The 18,600-nt window shown below is 28.6% G+C and overlaps 4 protein-coding genes and 1 pseudogene across 4 annotated transcripts in view; all 5 read left to right on the top strand.

The window, feature by feature from the left end:
- Positions 1 to 304, top strand: part of LOC108722976 (odorant receptor 43a-like) — a gene marked incomplete at its 3' end in the record, with an annotated part of 1,768 nt that extends 1,464 nt beyond the window's left edge. The window contains exon 3 of the mRNA XM_018448373.1: positions 266 to 304. Within this exon, the coding sequence (XP_018303875.1) occupies positions 266 to 304 (39 nt within the window). The remainder of the gene's footprint in view (positions 1 to 265) is intronic.
- Positions 305 to 1,748: 1,444 nt separating this feature from the next.
- Positions 1,749 to 3,058, top strand: LOC108722897 (uncharacterized). The gene is made up of 3 exons (XM_018448240.1): positions 1,749 to 1,779; positions 2,010 to 2,279; positions 2,571 to 3,058. The coding sequence occupies exons 1-3, from the start codon at positions 1,749 to 1,751 to the stop codon at positions 3,056 to 3,058; spliced, it is 789 nt and encodes a 262-aa protein (XP_018303742.1).
- Positions 3,059 to 5,445: 2,387 nt separating this feature from the next.
- Positions 5,446 to 6,229, top strand: LOC108722896 (odorant receptor 43a-like). The gene is made up of 3 exons (XM_018448239.1): positions 5,446 to 5,508; positions 5,757 to 5,912; positions 6,176 to 6,229. The coding sequence occupies exons 1-3, from the start codon at positions 5,461 to 5,463 to the stop codon at positions 6,227 to 6,229; spliced, it is 258 nt and encodes an 85-aa protein (XP_018303741.1). The 5' UTR covers positions 5,446 to 5,460.
- A 3,150-nt stretch (positions 6,230 to 9,379) lies between these two features.
- On the top strand, positions 9,380 to 13,492 carry LOC108722895 (uncharacterized). Its single transcript, XM_018448238.1, has 6 exons — positions 9,380 to 9,410; positions 9,674 to 9,943; positions 10,902 to 11,385; positions 11,475 to 11,517; positions 12,575 to 12,730; positions 13,412 to 13,492. Exons 1-6 carry the CDS (start codon positions 9,380 to 9,382, stop codon positions 13,490 to 13,492), a joined length of 1,065 nt encoding a protein of 354 aa, XP_018303740.1.
- A 3,822-nt stretch (positions 13,493 to 17,314) lies between these two features.
- LOC108722894 (uncharacterized) lies at positions 17,315 to 18,600 on the top strand (annotated as a pseudogene).

The following is an 18,600-nucleotide window of genomic DNA, read 5'->3' as shown; positions in this document are numbered from 1 at the left end:
CACACACACACACACACACACACACACACACACACACATGCACATATAGAGACTCCCGATAAGTACAGATTATGAAATTTTTCCATATATACGGTATGTTGTAATTAACTAAAAATTTATTTTTTAGGTAAGTCTTTTAGTTTTTCTGTAAAAATTCAAAACTGTAAATTTCGCATACTAATCCCGGTTTTCTCTACATAAGAATCGATATATGTTGGCAACGTATTCCTCAATGTCAGTAAATAAAAGTAATTATTATTTTCAGATATTAAAAACATCGATGGGCTATATATCATTTTTATTAAAACATGGCTAAACATGATATATTAATATTCAATAGTTATATAAACTTAAAAATAAATACGTTCATAATTATATACTTACAAGTAGACGATTTTTAGAAAGTTTGCTATTGTTAAAGCTGTAATAAAAATATAATTGTTTTGTCTATTGATTGTTGCTTATTATAATAATAAATTATATCATTAAGCAATTATAATGTGACAAACATTTTTATTGCACAAAAATAGTTCGATGGAAAGGTCAACTAAGAAGCTCACATTTTTTTCCTTAAAGTTTAGAATAAAAAATTTAAGAATTTTTTTTATCCAAAATTGCCATTTCTGCGAATATTTTTTAAACAAAAATTTTTTGAGCAATTGTAATTAATTAAAAATAAAATATATTTGATTTGATTCATGTTTATCTGTCTTTATCTGACTTTGAGCTGTAGCTTTCACATGATTTTAGCTAAAAGATATGTATTCAGTTCAGAGCTATATCGTGACAAAATTGCAGGGTCCACGTAATAGTCCACAGACGATGGCGTGGCGGGATAATCAAAAATAACAATTGGGTTAAGGAAAAACGAGAAATCTATAGATATATATAATAATATAGTACAACAAAAGTATTGTACATAACACAAAATTTCTTCTTAATGTTTGTCTAAATTATATTTAGATAATGTTCTACCAAATTTGATGACAACTGTATTTAATCAAATCAGCATGGCAAGATTATTATTATAACTATGTGAGTTTTATCAAGTAATACTTCAATTTTGAGAAAAGAATTTTCCAGCTTATTTTCGAGCAGAATCATGCTACTAAAACAAATTTGTTATGTTATTGCGAGAATATTGCCAGCTTTGAAAGCTATCATACATTATACAGTTGCAGTTTTAAGACATCCAAATTTCATCATTGGAAATGCATGGACAATTTTCAAGTATAAATTATAATTTACTTACAGTCCAGAGAAAATATTGCATTCTAACACATTAACGATAGCAAAAGTGTCTTTAAAAGAGACATTTAAAAGATACGTGTTATACGTGTACTATATAATTTCACATCGTCTTTCTTTTAAATGTAATTTTTGTTGGCTAGTATAGAAAGCCTCATTAAAGATGCAATAGCGTTATTTCTCGTTCCGCAATAAACGCGAACGTAATAAAGCAATATGAAATAAATTTTCCAAGTGAGTATCGGTGAATTTATGATGTGATGCAACATTTTTTATCTCTTATTTTATTAGATTAGACATAAACAATTTTTATAACTCGAACGTTTATAAAAGTCTTTCTTACGATATCAATAGCTGTAATCGGAAGTAGCATTCTTAATATTTAATGACTCGTTTTACAGTGCTGTCGAGTTCTTGCGTTTATATAGAGAGTATGCGTGATGATCATTTAACATCATACCGTGGAAAGAACAAAAGTTCTACACGTTCTAATTTTCAACATGGATATTACAAATTCTTCAGGATACAGAGGCACTAACTTTATATTACATTTTTTCCGTTTATTAACTGTGCTCAATATATTTACTAAATTTATATAATTTTGAGTTATAAATTCATTCTTGAGATATTGCATTATTGAATTTATTGTTCACTTTTGTTAAGTACGAATATTTAATTATTTAAACATTAAGTATTAAATATAAATATTATATTTGCAACTGTATTATTCAAATCGCTCATATCTCATATAAATTTATTAGATTTCATGTGGGCAGTTAGACTACATCGTTTAGCATTTGAAATGGTGGGCTTGTGGCCAAAATCCAACAAATGTACTAAGAAAAGTTTATGGCCAAAAATTTGGGTTGGCATAGTTCTTATTTTATTAATATTTGTTTCTAATGTTCCGATGATATATGCAGTCATACAAGTTTGGGGTAATGTGGTGCTTGTAATAGACAATTTGCATATAATGTTACCTCTAGTAATAACATCACTAAAATACGTCATCATTCAGCGAAAACGAAAAGGTATATGCAGAATTATATAAAATAAAATATTTAGCATTATATTCCATTGTTTTATTAAATCATTTTATGATAAATAATAATAATAATTTCAAATATATTATGGTGTATAGTAAGAATCCAGAAATTATATAATTTACTCTCATATAGCAACATAGAAATAAATTATAAAATGTGCATGATTCTCTTTTTGATGCTGTAGTTTACAAATAACATATATATGTATAAATGATTCAAAATTTTAGCGCTTTTAACGATGCTTACGTTTTATCTGTAGTTATTTATATTTTTAAGTTCTCTTGTCAATTGTAAATATGATGGCAGAAGATTGGATGGCATACAAGCTGGATAGAGAAAGAAATGTGATGATAAAACATGCACGAATAGCGCGATTAATTATGATGATTGGATATGTCATCATGTTTTTATCGTGTTTCACAACAAATATTCTTCCTTTTTTTGGTATACAGATAGTATACGCAACGAATTCTACAGATCGACGCAAATTATTACCGTTGGAGACATATCACTTCTATGATACAGATAAGAGTCCACAATTTGAGTTAACATTTCTCATTCAGGCCATGACGATATTGTTTACAACTATCATTTACATGTCTGTAGATATCTTTCTAATTGTAATAATTCTTCACATTTGTGGTCAGTTAGAAAACTTTAGATGTCGATTAATTAATTTGATCTCATGCAAAAATTTCAACAAAATTTTAAACGATATCGTAGCGACCCATTTACGTCTTATTAGGTATGAATTTTTATGTTGACATTTTATTAGAACATTTAACAAAATTTATTTAGATATATTGTTGAATATATCTCTTTTTATTGAAATATTTTATACTTTTAATGTTAAAATCTTTTATTTACAGTTACATTTATTATAACAAAAAATATTTATCTTTTTTGTAATAAAAAGTATTTGTCTTTATAGTGTGTGTGGTACTAAATAGAATATAATATATTTTTTATGTTTACATCCTAATTCAGTAATCATATTTATTGTACACTTTATATGTATTATTTCCTGGCACATTTGCAAAAATATTTTTATTAGTATTTGATGTAGCGGTTATATTAATGTCTATATAATTTTGTTAGGAAAATCTAATTAGCAATTTTGCAAATGGTACTTAATAAACTATACATTTTATGTTTAGATATATGTTTCGGAATTTATTTTATGTACATATATACATATATACAGGGTGTTTCCAAATTAAATCGCAAAACTTCGGGAGCGTGTAGAGGAGTAAAAAACTAAGAAAAAAAGTCCTATAGACATATGCTCGTTTTTGCTCCGTTTCAGAGAAATCGAAAAAAAATGTTTTTTTTACCTGCAAGATTAAATGGGGACCGTTTTCTAAATTTCTTGGAGAATGAATTTTCTGACTATTTAGAAAACATCCCATTACAACAACGTACTGAAATGTGGTTTCAATTAGATGGATGCCCTGCTCATTACAGCAGAGTCGCTAGAACCTGGTTAGATAGAAAATTCCCACAACGATGGATTGGACGTGGAGGAGCAGTACATTGGGCAACTCGTTCGCCCGACTTAACGCCATTAGATTTCTATGCATGGGGTACTCTGAAGCAAGAAGTTTATTCTTCGCCTATTCAATCAGAGCAACATTTGAGAAATCGTATCGTAGCTGCAGCGAACAGAATATCGCAAGAACAGTGCCTGGCTGCTACAAGAGCCGTGTTTGACAGATGCAATGCTTGTATTGCTGCAAGAGGTGCACATTTCGAACAAAATCTTCTCAGGGTGTCTCAGAACTCGTGTACCGCCAGTTACCAACATATTCTCCGTGAAATTCTAAGACGAAAAGCTCTGTATCAAAAAGCGATCCGACGAGTAGAATTTGAATGGTGAGATATTGAAATTGATGAATAGATGCACGTGGAATTCGCGCGATCATGGTCTGCATGATCGCGCAACCGAAACTGGCATGAGGCACTGCAGACACTTGCATCGTGTTTCTCATTACTTTTTTAACTAATTAATTAAAAATTATTTAAAATACATCAATGTTTTTGTGATTTTTAAAACAAATTGCAGAGTTTTGAAACACTTTTTACATTTTTAAAGCAATTATGAGTTATTTAAACTTTTTTTTATTTTTAAAGTAATATATTTTTTTAAATAATTGTAACATTGCTTACATTAAAAAAAATTTTAGTCATATCAATTAATGTTCGATTTAATGTTCGATTTAATGTAATTAATTCATTGATACGATAACTGAATTCATTTTATATAATTATATATTCATCTTTGCAATGAATTCTAGTAATAGTTTTATAACCTAAATCATGATGAGAATTCATTGAACCAATTTTCATTACTTTTTCATAATTCAATGAATATTTTATTGTATTTACGTACAGTTTTGGTTCAGTGTACACATAACTTTGATATTTATTAAATCTTTTTAATATTGGTTAAACAACATTAACATTTTATAAACAATTTTTATTGTTTTCATATAATTTGTGGATGTTTTTAAAAATTTTTAAACTTTTGAAACAAATTGATATATTTTAAACAATTTTTAACTAATTAGTTAAATTAAATGCAAAGAGTAATGAGAAACATGCTTTGAGACGATGCAAATGTCTGAAGTGCCTCACGCCAGTTTCGGTTATGCCGACCATGATTGCATGAATTCCACGCGCGTTCATTCATCAACTTCAATATCTCATCATTCAAATTCTACTTGTCGGATCGCTTTTTAGTAAAGAGCTTTCCATCTTAGAATTTTACGGAGAATATGTTGGTAACTAGCGGTACCCGAGTTCTCAGACACCCTGTATATATATACATATATATATATATATAATATAAAGTTTCATTAATTTCATATGTAATAACTCTTTCAAGTAATTTTTATTCTTGTAGATTTGTCAGCGATATCGAAAATACATACTCTTTAATGATATTAGTATTGGTACTTCATTTTGGTGTTGTATTTTGCCTAAGCGGGTTTTTATTTACTATTGTATGATTATTGTTAAAAATAAATACAAATAGATATTTTATAGTATACATACACTTGTTTGCTTTCTTATAATTTGTATGTTTTAGATATTGACTGACAGAAAAATAGATAAAGTTATCATTATACAAGGATGCTACTCAATATTAATATTTATTGTCTTATTAATGAATACTTTTCTTTTTTGTGGAGCAGGAGAACTTGTAACAAAGCAAGTAAGTTATACATATTTACAGCAAGTATTTATTAAAAATTTACTTTAATACATGTTTACGCATGTTGAATGATCGTTTCTGAGTAAACAGTAACAAGAATGCAAATTCATTTGTGCTGTATGTCATTTCTGTTTCTAATTTCTTTTATAAGAAATAAAAAGTTATTTAAACCTCGATTAACTGTTATTAATATTATCATTGAAATAGTGTGAACATTAATATGTTTTCTTATATATGTACTCATTAAGAGCAATGCAGTATACCGTGCAATGTGCGATCTTGAATGGTACAAATTGGAATCAAGGAAGGCGAGAAGTCTTATTTTGTTAATGATGCGAGCTAAGTATCCTTTTTGTATCACTGCAGGAAAAATTTTTCCGTTAACAATGGCTACTTTCTGCAGTGTAAGAGTATCTCAATTCCATTTATATTAATTTTGCTTCTTTGCCATGTAATGGAATCCGATTTACTTTCACATTTAATTTCTCTCTCTCTCTCTCTTCATTCATCTATCTATCTACACGCACGCGCGCGCACAACACACACACACACACACGCGCGCGCGTGCATTTACAGTTTTTTAAATATTAATCCCGGCCTTTTCTACATAAGGATCAATATTGGCAATGTATTTCTCAAATATTAGTAAAATAATAATTATTTTCAGATATTAAAATCATCAATGGGCTATATATCATTTTTATTGACAAAATATGGTTAAAGACAATAAATTAATATTTAACAGTTACATAAACATATAAATAGATATGTTCGTATATGCTTAGAAATTATATGCTTAGAAGTGGACACAGTTTCTTATCTAGAAAATATCTTTTATATTGTTACTGTAGTAAGAACAAAATTATATTTTGTGTATTGCACGTGTTGTTTATTATAAATTATATATCATTTGTATTAAGAAGTAGAGAAAACCAAAGGCGATTGAAAGTGCAGCATTGTCGTTGGTACGCAAAGTAATAGAGTATGTTTCTTAAATTGTTACTTTTTATTTCATTAATCAAAATACGTTTCGACTTTCTTTGGAGTTACATATCTTCAGCAAATTAGAAATTCAATAAATAAAAGTAGGGCTACGAGCCAGTTACAATATAAAGAATATTTAATAAATATACAAACGTTTCGACGCTGATCGGGTCATTTTCAATGTAAACACAAACAATATTACATAAATTATCGGAATATTCGGTCAAATTATAATATCCAGTAAAAACGTCGGTTATTTCGTATTCGCTATTATGTGCGGTCCATATGTAAAGGCATCATTTGAATGATGTAAAGGTGATCTCGTCTCACTTTTCAAAATTCTACAATCTTACAAATAATTCCAAATAATAACCTGACATTGCGTTACAATTTTAAATTATGTATATTTTATAGTAATTTAGTACCACTTAAGTTATATACATATATATACCTTGATTTGTCGTGTTGATGTAAGTCAGACGCCGAGAGGAAAACGCAAAATTAACTAAGTTATACTATATATAATAAAAGGTAAGCCATGATACTATATATTGGAGGGGCATGCACTGTTAAATCTACAGTGTCAAATTTAACCTAACATGAGTCGCCACTGCTCCTACTAAATATATCATTATTTTTTACCAAAACGATAGTTAAATTTAACTCTATATCGTGTCAATTTGACACTATATAGTATCAAATTGACACTGTATAATGTCAAATATAACCATTGTTTTAGTATAAAATAACAATATGATTGAGTAGAAGCAGTGGCGACTCACGTTAAGTTAAATTTGACATTATAGATTTAACAGTGTGTATCCTCGACAATGTCAGGCGACGTTATGGCAAAAAGAAAACAAAGAAATAAAGAAAAGGTAATTGGAAGGAGACAAAGGACAATGTTAAGAAGGGGAAAGAGCTTGAATAATATTTAAGTATGATTCTGGCAGAGAATCTGTATCATTTTGCTTGTTTATGCTATGTTTTTGTCTTTTAATGTGAACCATTTCCGATATTAGTCTCTTATTATAAGAAGCTTCTCTGTCTAAAATTTCAACATTACCCCAATCAAAATTATGATTCTGGTCAATGCGGTGATTGGTAATCACCGTTGGAGATTTTTACTTCTTATTAATATCGGAGATATGTTTGTGTAATCTTGTTTTTAGTTGTCTTTTTGTCTGACCTACATAACTAACATCGCAATCATCACAAGAGATCTTATAGACAATGTTTTGGTTACATAAAGGATCTAACTGGTTTTTGTTTTTTCTAATAAAATTCTTCAGTGAATTTGGTATAGAAAAAGCCAATTTACAATGGAATCTACTAGCAATTGGAGTAAACCTTTCAGATACCGAATTCACGTAAGATATTGTTTGCGAGGTATAAGTCACCATCAAATTGATAGATTTGATGTTGTAAAATCTTACAAAGAACATACAAAGAAGAATATCTTGAGAATTTCGGATAAAATCACATTAAGTTGTATTCAGCAACATTGATAAATTAAATTAATACATAACGCTTGTTAAAATCACATGTTTACTTTAGAGCGTCAAAATTATAATTCAATCACGTACAAAGAAGAATAATTAAAATTTGAAATTTGCTGAAGATGACTCCAAAAAGAGTCGAAATGTACATATAGTTCATTTTGATTAATAGAATAAAAGAGTAATAAGAAACATACTCTATTACTTTGTGTGCATACCAACGACAACGCTGCACTCTCAATCGTTCTTAGTTTTTTTCTTGTTTGATTATGGAGAGTCCGTAAGAGGATTACTTTTTGGAATATTTTGATCATTTGTAATATAACATATATTTTCATTGCACAGAAATAGTTCAATGAAATTTGGGTCTTTATGCATTACGTTTAAGGAGAAACGAGAAGCCTGTAGTACAAAAGTATAATACAAAATTTCCTCTTAATTCGTTTTTTAATTACATTTTCTTTAATAATAACATTTTATAAACTTAAAATTCGATCGGGACAGCTGTTACTGAAATCCGATAATTTCGATCTGGCGCAACTCGCCGGCTCGTGTAAAAGAGCACGGCAATATCTTACGCCATGTCTTAGCACCGAAACACTACCGTGCCCCCAGATTTTTGGTGTTAATTGCGTTTTACCAAGTCAATACAGCAAGATGAATGTACTTACATTATTATATCTATGTGTGTTTTATCACTTGCTTTAATTTTGAGAAAAGAATTAGTCGGCTCCCTTATCTTCAATGAACAGAAACATTAGAGAATACATTTGTTATTTTATTGAAAGAATGTGTTGTCAGATCTTTAAAAACTACCATACCTTATAAAATTGTAGTTTTAGACACTGAAATTTTATCACTGGAAATGCATGAGCAATTGTAAAGCACGAATTATAATCCACTTATCGTTTAGACATAATATTATCTTCACTCACGTTTATTGCAACGAAAAATTCTTTTCAAAGAGAAATTTAAAGGATAAGTATAACATGCAATTTTATCTTATCTCTTTTTTACTATAATTTTTGTAGCTAGTATTGAAAGTTGAATTAAAGATGTAATAGCGTTATCTTCCGTTTTGCAAACGCATATATAATGGAGCAATATGAAACTTACAAAAAACTTTTTAAGCGAGTTTGGCGAATTTATAATGCGATGCAATATTCTTATCTCTTATTTTAATAGACTAGATATAAACGATTTTTATAACTTGAACGTTTATAAAGTCTTTCTTATGATATCTGTAATTGGGGATAGCATTCTTAATATTTAATGCAGCGTTTGTCAGAACTGTCGAGTTACTGTATTTGTATGAAAAACATGTGTGATAATCATTTTACATTATATCGTCGAAAGAACGAGACATTTTTCACGTTTTAATCTTTCACATGGACATTACAAAGTCTTCAGGATATAGAGGTATTTCATGTTATATATTTTCCGTTCATCATCCGTGTTTAAAATAATTTAACTCCAATATATATATATATATGGTATGCCTCATGTATAAAAAACTTAATTTATCAAGTGTTATTTACTATGTTTATAAGGTAAATATTAAAAATACAAACTATCGCAATAAAATCTTTATTTATTTTTGTATAATTGTTTAATAATTTATAAATTAATTTCTAATTATTTTATCCAAATTCAATCGCTTATATTGTATAAAAATTTATCAGATTTCATGTGGGCAGTTAATCTACATCGTTTAGGTTTCGAAATGGTGGGCTTATGGCCTAAATCCAACAAATGTACTAAAAAAAGTTTGTGGCCAGAAATATGGGTCGGCATAGTTCTTATTTTATTAATATTTATTTCTAATGTTCCGATGATATGTGCGGTTATAGAAGTTTGGGGTAATATGATACTTGTGATAGATAATTTACATACAACGTTACCTCAGTTGATGATATCAATGAAATACGTTATCATTCGACGGAAACAAACAGGTATGTTCAGAATTATAAAACGTTTAGCATTATATTCCGTTGATTTATTAACTCATGTTATGACGAATAATTATAATTATAAATATATTGTGGATTATAATATCAGAAACCAGAAATTATATTTATGATTTACTCCTATATAGCAATGTGTAAGGAAATAAAATATAAGTGTGTATGATTCTCTCTTTACGATAATTTATAAATAACAATATATATTTAAATAATTCAATATTTTAGCGTCTTTAACAATACTTAAATTTTATACGTATACAAGATCTGTCCCAGAAGTATCTAATTAACCTTTACGTATGTCTTCGTCTTTGGGCATCCCCTCTCTCTCTCTCTCTCTCTCTCTCTCTCTCTCTCTCTCTCTCTCTCTCTCTCGTGGAAAATAGATATTCAGTATTTGTAGAGAATCTTGAGGAGTACTCCCATCAAGTGGCACGATCCAACAACTGTTCAATCGGCAACGGTACACAGTTGTGTGAGCGTCGAGTATTCCGAGCGTCGTTAGTTTTATTTCTTTAACATCGTCAAATTTTTTTCCCAACAGATTTTTTCAACTTAGAAAATACCAGAGGTCATGGGGCTGTATTTGGACTGTACGGAGGTTGACGAAGTTGGACAACCCTGTGTTTAATCCAAAAATCCTGAATTAGGTGAGATGAATGAAGAAGTGTGTTATCGTGAAAATGCAACGCTCGGAGATTTCGACGCTCATTATACAACTGCGTACCGTTGCCAACTTAACAGCTGTTGAGTCCACGCTTGGTGGGTGTACTCCTCAAGGTACTCCTTAAATACTGAATATCTGTTTTCTACAATAGAGAGAGAGAGAGAGAGAGAGAGAGAGAGAGAGAGAGAGAGAAAAGGAGAGAGGGAATGCCTAGGACAAAGATATACGCAGAGGTCGGATACTTTTGGGATAAACCTAGTATAATATATTTATATTTTTAAGTTCTCTTGTCAATTGTAAATATGATGGCGGAAGATTGGATGGCATTCAAGTTGGATGGAGAAAGAGATGTGATGATAAAACGAGCACAAACAGCACGATTAATTATGATGGTCGGATATGTTCTTATGGTAATAATGGTTGTCACAATAATCACTTTGCCTTGTTTTGGCATTCAAGTATTATACGTAACGAATATCACGAGTGTGCGCAAACCGTTACCGTTGAAGGCGTATCATTTCTACAATACAGATAAAAGTCCGCAATTTGAATTGACATTTTTCATTCATAGCTTGACGGCCTTATTAGGAGGTACCATTTATATGTGTGTAGATTTTTTTCTAGTACTAACGGTTCTTCACATTTGTGGGCAGTTAGAAAATCTTAGGTGTCGATTAATTAATTTGATTTCATGCAAAAATTTTAATAAAGTTTTAAATAACATTGTGGCGACCCATTTACGTCTTATCAGGTATGAATTTTTATTGTCACCATAGATGACATTTAACAAAATTGATTTGTAAAAATTATTGAAAATTAATGTGATAATTCTTTTAAATATTCTTATTTTTGCAGATTTGCCGACAATATCGAAAATACATACTCTTTAATGATGTTGGTATTAATGTTACATTTTTGTATTGTATTTTGCCTAAGTGGGTTTTTATTTACTATTGTAAGTTTTAGTAAAACAAACGTGAGAAAATATATTAATGCATACTTTACTCTAATTTATCTTTTCATAATTTATAAAATTTTAGATACTTACTGACAGAAAAATAGATAAAGCTGTTATCGCGCAAGGATATTATTCGATATTGCTTCTTATTTTTTTATTGATGAATACTTTTCTCTATTGTGAAGCGGGAGAGTTCGTAATGGATCAAGTAAGTCATATTTAATTTAGATAAATGATATTTTAGGAATATTAAATGATAATGGACTGAGAAATGTGTTAAGTCTGTACAGTCAATGCGAGTACTGGTATTTAATGATATATTATTTGTGTGAATTTGAATTTATAATAAAAAATCAAATTATTTACAATGCATTAAAGATTATTAACATCAATAATATTGAATTGCTTATTAACTTATATAACTGATATTATTACGTACTCCACTTTCAGTTTAAGACTGTGTTTCAAGACCTCCAAATAATCGGTGCGCAGTTTGTTTGAACTGAAAGCTCAAAAAATTTATACAATATATTATTAGGTACCAAGATTTATCTTGACCGAATGTAGAGCGCTTCACTCATTCACGTTGAAAAAATAAGAATTTAAATTAATTAAGTCTTAATTAACTATTACTAATATTTCTGGAAAATAGGAATTCGGACCGAAAGATTAGGATAACTGTTCGAGGCTAAATACAACTTTTTGTTTCAGTCCTTTTAGTTCGTAACAGTTACCAGAATGGTTTAGATTTCAGTCCTTTTCTATCCCGTTTGTTTTCGGTTTTTGGTAATATACCTGTAACGGTCACCGTTATCACTAAGAAAACTAGAATTGACACTAAAATCGAAAGTTGAATAGCTTCGGATTATAAACGTAATCAGACTGACATTTTAATCCGGAATGTAACTTTGATCCGAGTCCTTGCTAGAAATACTTCTCATTAAAATGGCATGTGTATTAATATGTTTTCTTATATGTACGTATAATATTCATTAAGTGCAATGCAGTATATCGTGTGATGTGTGATCTTAAATGGTACAAGTTGGAATCAAGAAAAGCGAGAAGTCTTATTTTGTTAATAATGCGAGCCAAACATCCTTTTCGTTTCACTGCAGGAAAGATTTTTCCATTAACGATGGTTACTTTTTGCAGCGTAAGATTATTTAGAATTCTCTCATTATAATTTTTTTCCTTTACTATTTAATGGAATCTGTTTTACTTCATATGCAGCACTTCTCTTTCTCTCCTTCCTTTTCTCTTCGCATGAACGCACACACACATCCAGGCGCGCATGTCAGGGCGTCCTAGAATACTTGTTGCTTGTAATAAACAACTCTTCACACGGCTAATAACCACGTGTGCATTTAGCAGTAAACCGGATGAATACATGCTTATTCGACAATCATTAGTAATTAACTTTTTGTTATCTATTGCGAAAATTACAAAACGGTATAGGATTCTTTCATTTACAATTAGTTTAGTCCACTCTACCTGCCATGAGAGATAATGGCTGCGTTTACACCGTGCGTTTAGTCCGCGACCTGTACGATAGGTGTCTTTGTTTAACCTACAGGCTATAAACAAGGACATCTATTGTATAGGCCGCGGCCTAAATGCACGGTGTAAACGTAGCCAATGCGGTCACTATCGGATAACCTGTATGCGAGCACTTGTGACTTTTTAAATAAAAATTTCATTTAATAATTGAATCAGTATCCAATATAATTAGCAAATATAATTATTTATTTTAGTGAACATATTACATTGTTAATTTTGATACATATATACATATATATGATGAAATTCAAAATACTGACTGATGTATCTGTTTTAGACTATAAAGGATAAAAATGAAGATCACGGGACCAATGCCCTTGACGTACGTTGTCAAGGTCATGACCTTGAGTGTCCTTGACAAAGTTTCAATTAAAACTTTTAATTAATATGGTAATCATTTAATGGATACATAAATAATATGAAACTCATTATTTCAGAAAAAAATTCATTCATTGTAATTATGTATTATTTTTTTAAGCGTAAAACGGGGTCTATTTCACATCTTTCCCTTTTGGCGAAACGAGGTCTATAATTGTACTGATAACCTTCACGCAAAATGATGTCTACAAACGTACTATTTCACATGAGTTTTGCATGCATAGAAAGAACATGCAAGGTCGGGGAAGATGTGGAATCTACACCTTCATCCCACAATATTCCTAATCCAGTTCAATCCAATCTAATTTATAAATGACAAAAATTTCATTTTAATGCCAGTCAAGATCATAATCTTGACAACATATATCAATGTCAAGGTCATTAAAAGGTGCTCCTCGTTTCTACAATTTTACTGATTATATTATATATAAATTAAATTACATGTAATAACAACATATGCTACATTTATACATTAAACTTATTGTTAGAAAAATATTTATATGTATAAATTATAAAGTAATCATTGTCAGTTAATATTCTGACTTTTATGATATATATATAGACAAAAAAAGATCATTTCAAGATATTTTTTAGTTAATACTTGTTAACTGCTTTATTATTTGTTTAAACAAAAATAACTTTTTAGATACTAAAGACATCATGTGGTTATGTATCGTTTTTACTGACAAAGAGTGATTGAAGATCATAATGATATGAGAAGAAAATGTGTGTTTGCAGCTAAATAATTACGAGTATTAGACGATAGTATCTAATTGTTATTACAATAAAATAAAATCCTCGTTCATATATAGCTCATTGTTTATTGTTAATCATATTATTAAATATCCTTTAATATATGATATTGTCAATTTTTTTGCAGAAATAATTCGCAGAAATAACCAGGGAATGGAAATAACTAATTACGTAACGTCATTATTGTTTCAAGCTTATAAGTTACTTTCTTTTGTATCGGACTGCTAACAGGGTTATTTTTTTTTGTAACTATAACGGTAACGCAGTTACATTTTTCCAGTAATAAATGTTACAGTTACTCTTGTCGTTACTTTTTATATTTTAAACCTATTTATGACATAATTTTCACATACTACGAGTATACTTAATCTATGCAATCTTTGATCAGTATTCATAATTTATTGTTATTTTTAAAAAGCAGCTTACAATTCCATGAAAATAATTTGATGAAAGTTAAACTTTTATTAAGTCACTTATATTTATACTACAAAAATAAAGGCGACTATTCATTGATAAAATTTTTTATAATAAAGCTTATAAAAAAAAACCATCTTTTATACGTTATATATAGTAAAAATGCCGTTTGCTTACAATCCCGATTACATGTATAAAACGATTCGTCAATCATGTCTAATCCCTTAGTAAGGCTAGGATGATGTGTAGGAGAAAGTTGCGGAATGCGTACCATTTAACCTATTTTTTATTATATTTTCCATTTGGCACTGTTTTGTATGCAAATGAACATTAGAAATTATAGCTTGAGGTTTTGGACGCTTATTATTACATGTTTAACTTTCCACTAATAACAAATTAATTTGTTATAAATCTTTTTGCAGCATTTCCTTTGAAAGTATTGAATTTATGAATGAAAACAGTTAAAAATATAAGATTAATAAAAGAAATTATTAACTAATACCTAATAATTAATTAATATCTAATTTTAATAATTTATTGAAGAAAATCAAATACTTTATAATTATTAAATAACAATAAAAAAAACAAATGACACCAAAAAAATTTGTTTATATATATTTTCGCACTTATTATTGTCAGTTATCAGCCTTATCTTTTGATAGTACGATTTAGAAAACTTGACGAATTTTGTAAAAATATCGATTTAATCTTTACAATGATTGCAAATATGTATATACAGTGAATGTAAAATACTCTACAATAAATCTTCTTTTATAAAAATACAAAAATTTATAATAAAATTGGATGATCGCGTGGTTATCAGCTACATAAGTTGTCAGCTATGTAAAAGTAATATGATGATTTTTTAAAACGCCGCTAACATCCATAAAACAAGATTTAGGCTATTATATTTTTATCTATATTATTCATTTCTCATATATTTTATATTATTGTTACTAAATATTGCCTATATTAACCAATAATATAAAATATTGATGAGGTACGATTTAGGCGATCAGTACGCATTCGGCAACTCTCCCCTATAAATCTATAATATGTATTTAAAAAATAGAAATGGAGCATGAAAATTGAGATTGCATGAAATTATATCAATCAGAACAAATATTTACTTTTATTGTTCTGATTAATCAACTATTACGCAAATTGAACAATATGACGACTTTTATATAAAACATTTAGTTGTCAATCTTTTATGCACTGTACATCTATAAGTATCATATAAGTTTCGACTAGACAGGCCTTCAAAACAGTTTTGAAAATTAAAAATATTCATGAAAATGGAGAGTATATATAAATAATTAAAAAATAAGTTGGCTACTATCTACTAACCTCGGTCTTTCCTAAAAATCAATATTGTATTTCTCAAATGTCATTAAATAAAAATAATTATTATTTCTAGATATTAAAATCATCGATAGAATATATATCATTTTTATTGACAAAACATGACTAAAGATGATATATTAATATTCAATAGTTACATAAATATAGAAATAAATACGTTCATAGTTATAATATTTACAAGTGCACACAATTTCTTATCTAGAAAATATCTTTTATTGTTACTGTAAAAATGAAATTATGTTTTGTCTAATGTGTATGTGATAGTTGTTTATTATAAATTATACCATCAAACATTTTGTAATGTAACAAATATATTCGTTTTACAGAAATAATTTATTAGAATTTAGGTCTTTGTGCATTAAAGTGTTTGAGAAACAAAAAATTAGTACATATACAAAGTATATATTATATTATACAAAAGTATAATAAAAAATTTCCTCTTAATGTTCGCTACATTTTATTTAATATTAACGTTTTACAAATTTTTGATATTAATTGCGTTTTACCAAATCAACATGGCAAGATAAATGTACTTATACGTTATTATATCTATGTGAGTTTTATGACTTGCTTCAATTTTGAGAAAAGAATTCGTCGGCTCCTTTATCTTCAATGTAGAGAAATATTGCAGAACACATTTGTTATTTTATTGAAAGAATGTTGTCAGTCGTATGGAAGCTATCATATCTCATAAAATTGCAGTTTTTAGACACTGAAATTTTATCACTGGAAATGTGTGCACAATTGTAAAGTACGAATTATAATCTACTTATAGTCTAAGCATAATATTACCTTCACTCATGTTTACTGCAACGATAGGTTTACTGTCTTTGAAAGAGGCATTTAAATGATACATGTACTATACAATTTCGTATCATTCTTTTTTACTATAATTTTTGTTTCGAGTATAGAAGGTCTCATTAAAAATGCAATAGCGTTACTTCTTGTTTCGCAATAAACGCGTACATAATAGAGCAACATGAAACATGGAATAAACTTTCCAAGTGAGTATCGGCGAATTTATGATGTGATGCAACATTTTTTATCTCTTATTTTATTAGATTAGACATAAACAATTTTTATAACTCGAACGTTTATAAAAGTCTTTCTTACGATATCAATAGCTGTAATCGGACGTAGCATTCTTAATATTTAATAACTCCTTTTACAGTGCTGTCGAGTTCTTGCATTTATACAGAGAACATGCGTGATGATCATTTAACATCATACCGTGGAAAGAACAAGAGTTCTGCAGGTTTTAATTTTCAACATGGATATTACAAGTTCTTCAAGATACAGAGGTACTAACATCATATTACATTTTTTCTGTTTATTAATCGTACTCAATATATCTACTAAATTTGTATAATTTTATAAATCTCTTTTTGAGGTACTGCATTATTATATTTATCGTTCACTTTTGTTACGTACGAATATTTAATAATTTAATTACGTTATATATTAAACATAAATGTTATATTTGCAACTGTATTATCCAAATGTATGCTTATATCGCATTTTTATTAGATTTCATGTGGGCAATTAATTTACATCGTTTAGCATTTGAAATGGTAGGCTTGTGGCCTAAACTCAACAAAAGTACTAACAATAAGAAAAGTTTATGGCCAGAAATTTGGATTGGCATCATTATAATTTTATTGATATTTGTTTATAATCTTCCGACAGTATATGCGTTAGTACAAGTTTGGGGTAATATGATACTTGTAATAGATAATTTACATATATCATTAATTTAGATAATGGTATCTGTGAAATACGTTTTATTACTACGAAAACGAACACGTATGTCCAAAATTATATAAAATAAAATATTTAGCATTATATTATTGCTTTGTTAAATCATCTTATGTTTGGATTGTAATAAGAACAAGAAGTACATATATGTATATATGATATATTTATTTCTATATATAGCAACGTAGAAATCAATTATAAAATGTGCATACTTCTCTCTTTGCGACAATAGTTCACAAATAATAATATATGACTAAATAATTCAATATTTTAGTGCTTTTAACAATGTTACGTTTTACCTATAGTTATTTATATTTTCAAGTTCTCTTGTCAATTGTAAATATGATGGCAGAAGATTGGATGACATTAAAGTTGAATGCAGAAAGAAATGTGATGATAAGACAAGCACGAACAGCGCGATTAATTATGATGATTGGATACGGTTTCACGTTAATATCGTTGTTCACAATAATAATTTCTCCTTTCTTTGGCATAAACGTAATATCTGTAACGAATTTCTCGAAATCGTTACCTTTGGAGACGTATCACTTCTACGACTTAGATAAGAGCCTTCAATTTGAGTTAACATTTTTCATTCAGACTGCGACGATGTGTTTGGCAGTTATCATTTATATGTCTATAGACTTTTTTCTAGTTGTAGTCGTTCTTCACATTTGTGGCCAGTTAGAAAACTTTAAATGGCGATTATCTAATTTGATCTCATACAAAGATTTCAATAAAATTTTAAACGATATTGTAACGTTCCATTTACGTCTTATCAGGTATGAACTTTTATTTTGA

Source organism: Mycetomoellerius zeteki, unplaced genomic scaffold, assembly GCF_001594055.1.
Source record: "Mycetomoellerius zeteki isolate Tzet28-1 unplaced genomic scaffold, Tzet1.0 scaffold221, whole genome shotgun sequence".
NCBI lineage: Eukaryota > Metazoa > Arthropoda > Insecta > Hymenoptera > Formicidae > Mycetomoellerius > Mycetomoellerius zeteki.
This window is presented reverse-complemented; position numbering and strand designations above follow the sequence as displayed.